The 13,432-nt window shown below is 39.6% G+C and overlaps 1 protein-coding gene across 2 annotated transcripts in view; it reads right to left on the bottom strand.

Annotated features, from left to right (window-relative positions):
- The window catches only part of SOAT2 (sterol O-acyltransferase 2), a 52,430-nt gene extending 38,998 nt beyond the window's left edge, over positions 1–13,432 (bottom strand). Inside the window, exon 1 of one of the 2 annotated variants that reach the window (XM_007421333.3) lies at positions 13,338–13,432. In XM_007421333.3, coding sequence (XP_007421395.3) covers positions 13,338–13,402 — 65 coding nt within the window. In that variant the 5' untranslated portion in view covers positions 13,403–13,432. The remainder of the gene's footprint in view (positions 1–13,337) is intronic. The other variant, XM_088137995.1, reaches the window with a different exon arrangement.

Raw genomic sequence — 13,432 nt, forward strand, 5'->3', positions numbered from 1 at the left:
CTTACTGATCAACAGAGAAAATTACTTAATGATCACATCAGAGGAAATGTCAACTGCCTTTAAGAAAATTAACTGTGGAAAAGCCCCTGGCCCAGATGGTTTATCAGTGGCTTACTATAAATATTTTGAGGAGGACCTTTGTCTTCCTTTACAAATGACTATGAATTCAATTTTAGACACAGGTGTAATGCCAGAAACTTGGAAAGAAGCCCATATTACCTTGATTCCAAAAGATCAACAGGATTTGACCTTGACAAAGAATTATAGACCAATATCTCTAGTGAACAATGATTATAAGATGTTTACAACAATTTTAGTGGAAAGAATGAAGAATATTCTTGTAAAATTTATCCATCAGGATCAAGCAGGATTTTTACCAAAAAGACAAATTAGAGATAATATCCGAAATGTCTTGGATATATTAGAATACCTGGAACAACATTATGAAAAACAAGCAGCTTTGATATTTTTGGATGCTGAAAAAGCCTTTGACAATTTAAATTGGCCCTTTATGTTTAAAGTTTTAGATTCTATGAAATTTGGGGAAAACTTTGTTAAATGGATTAAATCAATATATATACCACAAACTGCAAAAATAATAGTTAATGGAGACTTTACTAAACCATGTGAAATTCAAAAAGGTACGAGACAAGGATGCCCCTTGTCCCCATTATTATTTATATTGGTTTTAGAAGTATTACTTAGAGATATTAGACAAGATGACAACATTTTGGGAGTAAGAGTTAAAAAAGAAGAATATAAGTTAAGAGCCTTTGCTGATGACCTAGTCATTACTTTAGAAAACCCACTGGAGGGGGTCGAATGGTTAATGCAAAAATTGAGAGACTTTGGGTCGCTAGCAGGGTTCAAAGTAAACATACAAAAAACAATGGTTTTAACTAAAAATATGGATTTTCATCAACAGAAGAAACTGAATGAATTAACTGGATTTACAATAGGGAAAAAAATAAAATACCTGGGAGTATACTTAACATCTAAGAATGCTGGTTTATTTCAGAATAATTATGTTCCAGTCTGGACAGATATTAAAAAAGATTTAGACCGATGGGAAAAGTTACAATTGTCATTATTAGAAAGAATATCGGTGATTAAAATGAATATTTTGCCGCGAATTTTATATCTTTTCCAGACGATTCGAATGTTGACTTCAGAAGCACCCTTTAAACAATGGCAACACGACATTTCTAAGTTTATACGGCAAGGGAAAAAACCAAGAATAAAATATAAAGTTTTGCAAGATGTGAAAGAAAGAGGTTGTTTGGGTCTTCCTGATTTGAAATTGTACTATGTAGCTTGCTGTTTAGTATGGCTTAAAGAATGGATTACCTTGAGAAATGAAAAATTATTAAATTTGGAAGGTTATAATTTGAGATTTGGATGGCACAGATATTTGTGGTATGATAAAGTTAAAGTTAATGTGGACTTTAAAAACCACTATATTAGAAGATCTTTATTAAAAGTTTGGACTAAATGCAGACCACTTTTATGCCCTAAGTGTCAGGAGTTTCTCATGGGAAGAAATTCATCCCGTTATCTGTACAACAATGTTATGTCTAGCTTATGTAGCTTATGTAAACAAAACAACTTGTGACTGTGTGTTGTGCACGTATTACTGCCACCTATTGGCGTGTGTATGCTAGTTACCCAGTGGGGGGGGTATGGAGTGACAATATAACTGGAACATTGTATGCCCAGCCCTGCAGTTGCAGTTGCAGTAGAGCGTTAGCCACCATGTAGGTATGTAGTTTTATAGGTTATGTAGTTATAACTAATAACCAAGTAGTGTACCTCTTCTCTGAGAGTTTTTGGCTAGAGACTTTTTGTTTGTGGATAACCCTGGGCAAAGGGTTTCTGGGAGCACTGCTGTACTCTGCTCAACACTAAGATGCTGTTGTGGACTTCTATACAAGAAGCTTTTTATAGAACTGAAACAAGAGATAAAAATAAATGGATGAGATACAAAGACTTATTAGAAAAAGAACAAGGAGATTATAAAATCAAATCAAAAGAGCAATTGGTTTTAGAAGGACATAGTTTTCAATGGCTTTCTTATATGCAATATAAAGAAACATTCAAAACTGATAAAAAAAGAATTTGGATTTGAACAGAATAAATTGGAATTTGAAATTCAACTATGTGAAACAGATGAACACTTAATAGCAAAAATGTATAAATTGTTGTTGAGAGAAGAAATGGTTGAAGAACAAGTTAAAGAATGCATGATTAAATGGGCAAAAAATATTGGACATAATATACATATGCAGCAATGGGAAAATATGTGGTCTAAAGGATTAAAATTTACTTTATGTTATAATTTGAAAGAAAATTTTTATAAAATGTTGTATCGATGGTATATGACACCCCAAAGATTATCAAAGATGTATGGGACAATTTCCAACGTTTGTTGGAAATGTAACCAACAAGAAGGGTCGTTTTACCATATGTGGTGGACATGTAAAATGGCAAAGAAATGTTGGACTCAAATACAATCCTTGATGCAGAGCATACTACAAATACAGATTCCATTTAAACCAGAATTATTCTTGCTGGGGATAATGGACTTTCAAATCGGAAAGCATCTTATTAGAATTACTCAATACATGATTACTGCAGCAAGACTTTTGTATGCACAATTTTGGAAAACCCAGTCACTACCAACAATACAAGAATGGTTGTTAAAACTGAAGGAAATGGCAGAAAATGATACTGACTTGTTTATTAAAAGAAAACTCAATTACTCCCTTAAAGAATGGAAACCATTGATGGACTATTTGCAAAATGCAGGCAGGGTGAAGCTTACATGGGGATTTGAAGATTAGATTATAAATGTAATGGGATATGTTTTGACAAAGAATTATTCCTACTTAATGCATTAAAAACTAGCACTTATGACACTCTTATTATTCTTAAGACCAGAGATAGATTGGAAGCTATCTATTTTTCATGTCTTTTTTCTTTTTCTTTTTCTTTATCTCACTTTTTCTTTTCCTTTTCTTTATAATTTGTATTTTCAATTTTCTTTTTCATTTCTAACTTTTAACTTTGTAATTTTAAAATCTCAATAAAATACTATTAAAAAAACAAACAAACTTCCCCATAACAACCTGGGCATCTGTCCTGAGGGGGGATGCCTTCTTCCTGGCATTTGGCACCTTGAACTAATGTGTTTCTCCTTCTCTGTGGCACTCTTGTTTTACTAGCAGATAACAGATAACAGAGGGGCAGAGAGTAACTTGAGAACTATTGCTTATTTAGGCATGCCTGCATCATCATATGGATATGTATGCATAGACGTTCTTTTTCCCTTCCCCTTCTTGTAGAACTGTATAAATATCAGAGCACCCATTTTGCCTGTGGGGGAGTGCCTCCCACTAACTTCTGGTGGGGTCCCCCTCTAGTACGTACTGCTCAATAAACGCTGCAGTGAAGCCTTGAGTATTCTGCATTTGTGTCCTGCGTTTTGATCCCACAGGCTCTTCCATTGTTATATTAAGTTGTTTATAATTCCTTATGAAGATGAGGGTTCGGTAGCTGTGCCTTTTACTTGCTTAAAGGCTTCAGCTGCAGATCCTACTTTATGGTACTCTCGCTTCCCAGCCGTCCGAGACACTCAAAAACGAAACGAAGCCTCCCGGCTGTCCGAAAGCACAGAGAGCAGTTCGTTGGCGGTTTTCTTCTCCCGAAAAGTGCCTCCTGTCACCGGAGCTATCCTCGGAGACGGAAAACGCACCACTTTTGCAAGCTTGAGCTAGAGCGGAGCGCATCCTACCTCCATTTTTCCCCTCACTGGAAACCCCACCTGCTTCCTCTCTTAATTACTTTAGGAAGCTTCTTTTTTACTGATTTTTCAGAAGTTAAGAACCTGTTGAAGGGCAAGTTTTATTACACTGGGAGAATCTCCTTCTATCCTGGAAGAAAGAAGCTCCATGTAAGTGTAAGGATTAAAAAGAAAAGATTTGCTTTTTGGAAAACAGCAAAAGGGAGACTAGAATGTGGATTTTGGAAAGTTAAGGGGCTAGATGGACTTGAAAGAATATTTCCTGTGGGGTGTTTTAAAATTTATAAAAGAATATATGAAGATTTTGAAATTAATTTTAAAATATTTTATTAAAGTTTATATATGTAAAAAATAATACAGAACTAAAAAACCTACAAACAAAAAGAAAAGAGAGAGAGAGAGAGAGAGAGAGGAGAAAGAAAGAAATATAAAAGATGACTTCTCCCTCCCTCCAAACAAGTATATATATTAACAGCAATTTAACACCATCTCTAATATTACTAAAAAAAGAACGCCCTCATCATCCCCTTATCATCCCTAAACAATAACCGAATTATAAAAAATATTCAACAATCAATCTAATCAGCAAAAGCATTAAGAGTGCCAGTAATAATAAACTATATATTTTAAGTTTAAACAAATAGGTCTATTTTGCATTTTAGCTTCTAAGTTTTTTCTGAGAAATGAATCCTAAAAGATTTCTCCCCTTAAGCATACAAATGACCAATAATAATCACTTATGTGTTTTAAACTAAACCAGATAAATCACTTTTGCAGGTATAGATAATCATCTTACAGTCCTGATCAGAAGAAGAAAATTCAATATTAACAATCCAAGATCAAACCTGGGCAATTTAATCTTGATCTGATAAATCCACTCTGAATTCCTTTCTCTTCTTTTTGAAAAGCTCAGTCTTCAGTCTCTTCTCCAAATAAAACCGCAAATAACAATCTCTTATCATTCTCTTCTTATCTATTTTCAGAAAAGGTTTCAGAGATTTGGTATTTCCCTTCTGTGGGTCTAAAATAGGATAATTCTCAAAGTCACTCTTCTGATCCATTACAGCTTCTTTCTCCATATCATTCTCATAATCAAGTAACTTTGATTCCATCTTCAGATCCAAAGCATCTTTTTCCATATCTTCCATGTCTCTCTTATAATCTGGCATTTCTTTGAAGTCCATTTTAGAATCCTTATTCAAGTCATCCTCCACTGCTATTTTATCCAGTAAAATCTTTTCTTCTTCTACAACCTCTGTTAGTCCCTATTTTAAAAATAGTTCCTGGGCACACTGATTCCAAACAGCTAAAAAATTTTCTTTGAAAGAAGGAGACTCCTCCATTGTATTAAAAGAGATATATTCCTTTAATTGGACTCCACTCCCTTTCCCCTTGAAAGCTCAGTCTTATCTTGTTTTTATTTTCAGAAGCAAAACTGTCCCCGGGCAGACTTTCTTGCAATTAAATTCAAATTCACTTACTGTATTTTCTTAAACATTTAAAACAATCCTTTAAAAAGCTCTTTCAAATCCATCTAGCCTCTTAACTGCCCCCCATCAACATTCTCAATTCCCTTTCACTGTTTCCAAATGTTAAAACATTTCTTTTTGATCTTTAAACTTACTTTGGTCTTCTTTCTCCCAGGATAGTAGGAAATTCTCCGGGTGTACAGCAACGTATCTTTCAGGAGGTTTTTAAGTGCCAAATAGGTGTTTACGATGTTAGTTAAAGGAAGAAATAAAGAAATAAAGAAAACCTAGTGTCCTTTTGAAGGTTCGGCACCACGGCTGGGGCTCAGCGTTTCCCACAACTCCCAGAGTGCTCCACCTACTAGAGTTTGCTAGATTGCAATCTCTTCCCAAGAAATCTCTGTAAGAAGTACCTGTAAGTGATCCTGTCAATCTCTCTTATCTGGAGATGATTCCGAAAAGTTGGACCAAGGCCTGCTCCGCTAATTGCCATAGGTGTTGGCTCCACAAAGAATGGAGCTGTGTTCAGTCAGCCACTTCTTCCCCGGCAGTCCTTGAAATGTGTGTGTGCTTGTTCTTGAATGGGCAGAGGTGGGCGCCAGGTGCTTGAAGGTGCTGAGAACCAGTAGACCTGAAGTACCTCAGGGTGTTTGGTTTCCCCCTCCCGGGGGATGGATGTAACTGATTGTTATGGGAGCCCCTGGGCCTTTGGAACTGAGGAGCCTGGAGGAAAAGTCAATGTGGCCATCGGCGAGATCTGTGCAGGCCATAATATTATGGTGGCAACGGGCATGGGGAGATATGGTGGGAGACAAGGAGTGGGCCCCCCCTGGGGAATGTGGGGCTGATGTTTTATACCTGTTCCATGTTCCAGCTCCTTGGCCTCAACCCCTGTACCTGGTCAGCAGACCGTCAGAGGCTCTGGCTTCCGGCTGTTGCTCTTAAATGCCAGGTCAGTCTGTAATAAGGCCTCCCTCATCTGCAATCTGATCATAGATGAGAGGGCTGACCTGGCATGTATTACCGAAACCTGGCTGGGCCTGGAAGGGGGTGGTGCCCTCTCAGAGATTGTGCCCAGCCAGATTTCAAGTGTGGCACCAGCCAAGAACCTGGGGCAGGGGTGGTGGTGTGGCGACTGCCATCTGGGAATCGCTTACAGCTTTCAGGGGTGCTGCCCCACAGGTCAACGGATGTGAGACCTTGTTCATTAAGCTGGGCTCTAGGGATCAGTTGGGACTGTTGGCTGTTGCACCAGCCTCCCTGCTGCATAGCCACCTCCCTGCCTGAGCTCTTTGATTCCATCTCTGGGTTGGCAGTGGAGTTCCCTAGCCTTATGGTCTTGGGGGATTCCCTGGGAGTGGGATCTGAGGTGGTTCAGGAGTTCATGGCCACCATGATGGCCATGGGCCTATTCTAGATCATCCAGAGCCTGACATCGGACAGTGGTCACACACCAGATCTGGTGTTCCTGTCGGAGCAGTGGCTATGTGATCTGCAACTGGGGGAGTCGTTGGTCATGGTCAGATCACACCCTGATTACCATGGGATTCTCTGGGGCTGCTATCCACTGCAGGGAGGCTGGACCCATTAGATTGGTCCACCCCTGATGACTGATGGACTTGGAGGGGTTCCAGAGGGAACTGGGGGCTGTTCCTGCTGGTCTGCTACATGACCTATCTGAAGCCTTGGTTGCTGCCTGGAATAAAAGGTGGGTGAGGCTTTGGATCAGATTGCGCCTATGTGACCTCTCCCCTCCCATGGATCCTGCCACTCCCTGTGGTTTACAGAGGCGTTGGAGGAGATGAAACAAGAGGTGAGACATCTAGAGTGTTGCTGGTACTCATCTAAGGATGAACTCAACCAAACATGGGTTAAAGCCGCTATTAAAGCCTACCAAGTGGCGGTAAGTGTGGCGAAGTGACAGCACTCCTCTGCCCTTATTGCATCTGCAGATTGCCACCCCACAACTCTGTTTCAGGTGATACAAGTACCCTTGGGCACTGGGGGCCCGGACTACCTTTTGCAGGGTCATGCAGAGGAATTTGCTCAGCACCTGTTGGATAAAATCTGTTGGATGGGGGATTAGTCAGGTGGCTCCCTTATTTTTAACATCTTTTTATTCTCTTGGTTTTATTTTGCTTTATATATTTTTAATGTATTTATTGATTGTTTTTAGCTTTGTTATATGGCACCCAGAGTCGCCTGTGGTGAGATGGGCAGCTATATAAATTGGTTTAATAAATAAATAAATAAATTGTAAGAAATCCTTCCATGGGAAAGTTTTGTTGACTGGAAAATAAACAGATGATAAGAGTGGACTTGAAGGTTGACTAGAGGGAACCAGAGAGAGCAGACAATTACAATTAAAGAAGAGACCCATTAATACAATGGAGCAATACTATTTGACTATAGAAGAAATTAATGCTGTTGGAGAACAGTGTACTCAGAAATTACTTACAAGATTGTCTGATACTATAACAGAGGATATTGAAGATCAAAAGATTTTATTAGATAAAATAGAGACTGAAGTTGATCTGAATGTGAATTTGGAGTTTAAAAAATGTTGGATTATAAAAGTGATATGGAAAAAGATACTGTGGATCTGAAAATGGATTTAGAAAAGCTAGAGTATAAGAGTGATATGGACAAAGATGTCAAAATGGATCTACAAATGAAACCAGCTGATGTCATAATAATTAAAGGAGACATACAAATAATAAATCAGAAGAGTGTCTTGGAAAGGCTTCTTATCTTGGATTTACAGAAGGATTGTGTTAAGCCAATGAAGGTGTTTTTGAGAGGAGACAAAGAAAAACTACTGAAGCTATTCCTGAGAAGAGAGAAAGAAAAAATGATAAGAAGTCAACTTGTGGGACAGGATTAAAGTTCAGGCTCTTTAAAAACAAACAGAATGTTTACAAAGTGAACTTATTTGACCAGGGTTAAAATATATGTTGTGGCTTCTGCTAGCTATTAATGGGATTTTTTTTTTTTAAACCAGGACTGAATGATGAGGTTTTAAGGATCTGTTTATAAGTGGGGAGGGATTTCTTTTGCTTTACTTCTTAGAGAAAGTGATAAGTTGGATTACAAAATGGATTTCTTTGATTAAGGTTAAAATACATATGTTACTACAATGGTACCTCGGGTTACGAACGCCTCTGTTAACGAACTTTTCAGGTTACGACCAGCTCCGGCTGCAAAAATTTACCTCGGTTTGCGAACTCTGCCTCGGGGTACGAACAGGATATGCGGCCATTTTCCCTCCCGTGACATGGTCCGCGGCCATTTTCTGCCCCTGACACGTGGTTGTAGGGAGGGGACTTTCCCTCCAAGCAATAGCTGCCTCCCTGTCCTCCACACCAGAACGGATTAATGGTAATTACATTGAACCTTATGGGGAAATTTGCTTTGGGTTGCGACCAATTCGGGGTGCGACCAGAGTCACGGAACGAATTAAGTTCGTAAATCGAGGTTCCACTGTATTTCCGGTAGCTCTTAATAGACTTTTACTGATTAGGATTGAATGATGAGTTTTTACAATTTGATTATTGATAAGGGGCGATTACTGATATAGGAAGAAGAGGGTTTTTTAAATTGAAATACTAGAGAAGGTGTCAACTTACTGAAATTATACTTGTCTGGCGGGGGAGAAGTCATCTTTTATATATCTTCTTTTTCTTTTCCCTTTTCCTTTCTTTTTTCTATCTCTCTACACTTCTCTTTTTTCTTTATTTTTTATATTTTTCTTAGTTTGTATTAGTCTTATCTTTTTATTTGTAAACTCTAATAAAATTATATTAAAAAAGAAAGAAAGAAAGTACCTTCTCATCCAGGTTCTGGCCATCTCCTAACTGAATGTGTGCAAGAAGATCACATTCTGCTCACAAGCATTCATCTGAAATTCTCTTCTTTGAAAGAACTGACATTGAATTCCAAAATCTCAAATCCAATGAGAACTGTTCGGAATAAATGCAGAGGAGTTTCTTTGCTCAGCTCTAGCTGTAAAGCTCCCCTTTGTAGTGCCAATAGCAACAATCTTTGGGAGAAGTAATTGACCATAAGTTTAATCACTCCTGACTCCTGCAATTCAGCTAGATGAGATGAGCATGGAAGAAAGGCAAGTTGGGCTAGATCTGGTGAGATCTTAGCCCAACTACCTCTCAGTGACAGAGCTGAGAGTTTCTTAAGTCCACTTGGCAAGGTTATTGTGAGGATGAAAGGAAAGAGGAAGACTCTCTAGGTTGAAGTCTTTTGGAGAAAAGGCGGGATATAAAGTCACAAAAAAGAGCTGCTGCTTCGGCAAGTGGTAAAGATTTCAGGAATATGTCCCAGGAGAAGGAAATTAAATTCTCCCGCCCCCCCATGTCAGCAGGAAGTCAAAGCTTCTCATCGTCTCACCCTACCATTGTTTATCTTAACAGCAATCAAGGCATATGATTAAATTGTAGTAGGAATGGGCTCACCTAAAAAGATTAAAAATGTAGCAGGAAGGATCAAGAGTTCTTCACCCCAGCCCAAAATTAAATCACTAAAAACCTAGCAGGGAGGGCCAACGTTCCTTGAAGCAGTAATCGAATCATAAAATGATTTCTTCCGTGAAGGGATCTACGTTCCAATTAGACAATACCTGATCAGGCAAACACAGGAAGCCCCAGCTGAGCAGGGTGCCTGCCCTTGGAACGCTCCCGAGTCAATTTCACCCGAGGGCGCCGGCTCTGGGAAACCCGGTTAATGATCTTTTCTAAGAATTCCCAGAGGGCGGGCATTCCTTCCCACCTTTCAAAGAACAGTGGTCTCTTCCCTCTAAAAGGAACTCCTGCGAACCCCAAGCGCCGCCGCCCCACAGCTGATCGTCTGGTGTAGCTGGCTCTCGGAAAATAAAGTCTTCTTTCTCCTTCGAGCAGCCGCCTGCGTGTTTATTCCCGGCTCGGAGACGAACCTCGTACGCTTTCTTTCTAACAGTCAGAATGTTCATACATCACCTATAATTGCAGCGACCATACATCCTTTTCTGTAAAGGATAGTCCTTTATTTCAGAAACCCGTCCTTTAGGTGTATTTATTTTTCAAAAACTCACTTTTGTCCTTGACTTTGGCCATTAAACTTTACTGTATGGTACCACTTAATGCACAGGCTTTTACATTCATGTGAAAATATGGAAATTGAACTTTATATTTATTTTAAAAACAGTACATGGTTTGATTTTAGATATTTCTATTAGGATATGCATTTTTGTAAAGTTTTTCTTGGTTTTGCTTTGAATTTTCCTTTGTAAAGCAAAGTGAGAAACATATACATTTTTTTTTTATCCTTATGAACCTTTTTCAGATTTGCCCCTTTTTCAGGTTTGTCTTTTATTTTTTTCCAAGAAAAGATGGTCCCCGTACCTATAATGGATAGGAAACATTCCAGATGTGCCAAATAACAATGAGAGTGGTTTTAAAAGCCTTCTTCTGAGTGCAATCTGCATCTTAATCTCGGCCATTTACCCACTAGAGGGTGGCAAATAAAATAGTGTCATTCCAGGTTTAAAAGCAAAGTGTATTAGAATGCAGACCAATCTTTCCTTTAACCATACTGGCAGGGGATGATTGGAGTTGCAATAGGTGGATAAAAATCATCTCGACCTTACTTTCTTTCTGTACAATTAGGTTAAGAGTAATTTTCCTACCGATTGACAACAGGATGGTAATCACATAGATTCATGGGCACAAAACACAGACAACCAAGCAAAGAGTAAAATGAGAAGAGTTTTAAAAGGAAAATTGGGCTCAGTGATTTTTTTATTTAATTCAGAGCACCAGAGGGCTGTAGGTAGGTAGAACAGCATGGTGCAAAGCAGTTGCCCTTTGTTGCAAAAGAATTGCAAAAGTGAGTATATTTCAGAGCTGACACTGAGGTTAACTAAGTGGAACCTGGTGCAGAAGGACACTTAACTCAGAATGGGAAAATTCTGAGCCCAGGGAATTTATTCTGACCAGCAGAACTGAATGAAGCTAATAGTTCTTCCCATGCAAAAATCTACTCCTCATAAACCTCATGTTTTCTGCATTTGGTGAGGGTGGTAGAAGTAGAAGGTAGATGGTCATTTTATTGCCGCTACTGTTAAAAGCCTGAAACATTAGAAATCCTTGTTCATCTGTTGCAGAACATCCAGCAATTTACCAGGGAATCCTGATTTATTTCCTGCTCTCTTCTGAGTTTTATTCATTATGAATACATCATAGTAAACTCCAGTTACATCTTTGTGAAGTTGCGTTAAAGATCATCCCATGTTCCTTCTATTTTCAAGTCCTGTTTCTGAAGACTCCTGGTGAAGTCCAGAAATTATTTATTTACTTTTTATCTATCTATCTATCTATCTATCTATCTATCTATCTATCTATCTATCTTTATTTATTTATTTATTTATTTATTTATTTATTTATTTATTTATTGAATGTAGATAGCTGCCCATCTCAATTGCGTGACTCTGGGCACCTCACAATGCAAGACATAAAAGGAAACCATAACAATACAGTATAAAGCCAAGGCCCCTATAAACTAAAAATCAAACCATGCACGTCAGACTCTACTGCCAATTTGGCCCCACCACCTTCTCTTCAAGGCTTTTCAGAAGGCTAACAGAGTTGGGGTCGTCTGCATCTTCAGGAAGACGCAATTCCCGTGGGTAGTTGCCATGTAGAGAGGCATGTTTCCTGGGTCCCACTAGATGTTACTTTTTCACAGAAGGGATCCGTAGCTAGCATGCCTGCTCTGCAAAACCTCTGGCTCAAATCTATATACTTGGGAATGAATTGTTCTGCAAATGACCTGGCACTGCACATACAGGTGACAACAAGCACTTTATATTGCACCCAGAAGCCTATTGGAAGCCAATGTAGCTTTCAAAATAAATACACGGGTACACCTGTGCCACCAGCCTGTGCCACTGCATTCTGGACCGACTGCAGGTTTTGAAAGTCAGCCCCATGTAGAAAACATTGCAAAAGACCAGCCAGCAAGTGACTAAGGCATGAGTGACCATGAGCATTGCCTCCCAGTCTAGAAATGGGTGCAACTGGTGCACAAGATGGATTTGTGAAGGCCTTCCTGGCCACAGCTGCCACCTGCTCCTCAAGCAGAAGCTGCAAGTGCAGGAGGATCCCCAGATTGCACACCAACTTTACCTGGGAGAAAGTTACCCCCTCCAGAGTTAATGACAGGATATCTAGATGCAGGAGGCCTTAAAACCCATAGCTACTCAGTCTTATAGGGTTGAGCCAAAGCCTGTTCTTCTCCATCCAAACCTGCACAGCCTCCAGGCATCACTTGGGTGGCCTGGGGCATAAACGTATAACTGAATATCATTAAGTATTGATTGTACTTAAACCTATGCTGATAGATGTCCTCACCTAGTGGTTTCATGTAGATGCTAAATAGGAATGAGAAGAGAATCAAGCTGGGGAACTCCACAATGAGGGGGCTTAGCAAAACTGAGTGGAACCAGCCCTGGAGGAAGGAGGAGAACCACCATAAAATGGTGCCTTCCACTCCCAACTCCTAGAGCTAGTCCAAAAGGATACCATGATCAATGGTATTGAAATCCAGGAGGACCAGAACAGATGTCCTACCCCCATCCCATGCCTGCCAGAGGTCATCCAGAAGTGCAATCAGTGCAGTCCTGGTACTGGAACCTGGCTTGAAAGCTGACTGAAAAGATCTATCTAAGCTGTTTCCTCCAGGGACCTTTGAAGCTGTAGGCCTAGCTACAATTCAACAACCTTCCCCCAGAAATGAAGGTTTGAGATCAGAGGGGAAATGTCCAGGTCTGTGGTATCCAGCAATGGTCTCTTAAAAAGGGTGGACAACTGCTTCTTTCAAAGCAGGCAGAATCATCTCCTCCTTCAAAGAAGCATTCACACTTTGGGATCCAACCACATGTCATCTCCTAGGAGGCCTTGAGCATGTCATTTTCGTGGCTACAGTATAGAAGTAGATTGCCATGGCCTCATTCCTGAATGTTTTTTCAACTTCCCAGTCTATTCTACAGATCTGCAATTCCCTGGATGTCTCCAGATACTAACCTGGTCTGATCCAGCTTAGCTTCCCAACTCAGACAAGGGTGTCCAGGGCTGCCATCATCTACCATTGACTCCAAATCCAGAAGCAAAGAAGATCT

Source organism: Python bivittatus, unplaced genomic scaffold, assembly GCF_059951505.1.
Source record: "Python bivittatus isolate LINGU-HERP-01145 unplaced genomic scaffold, Pbiv_v1 ctg000220_np1212, whole genome shotgun sequence".
Lineage (NCBI taxonomy): Eukaryota > Metazoa > Chordata > Lepidosauria > Squamata > Pythonidae > Python > Python bivittatus.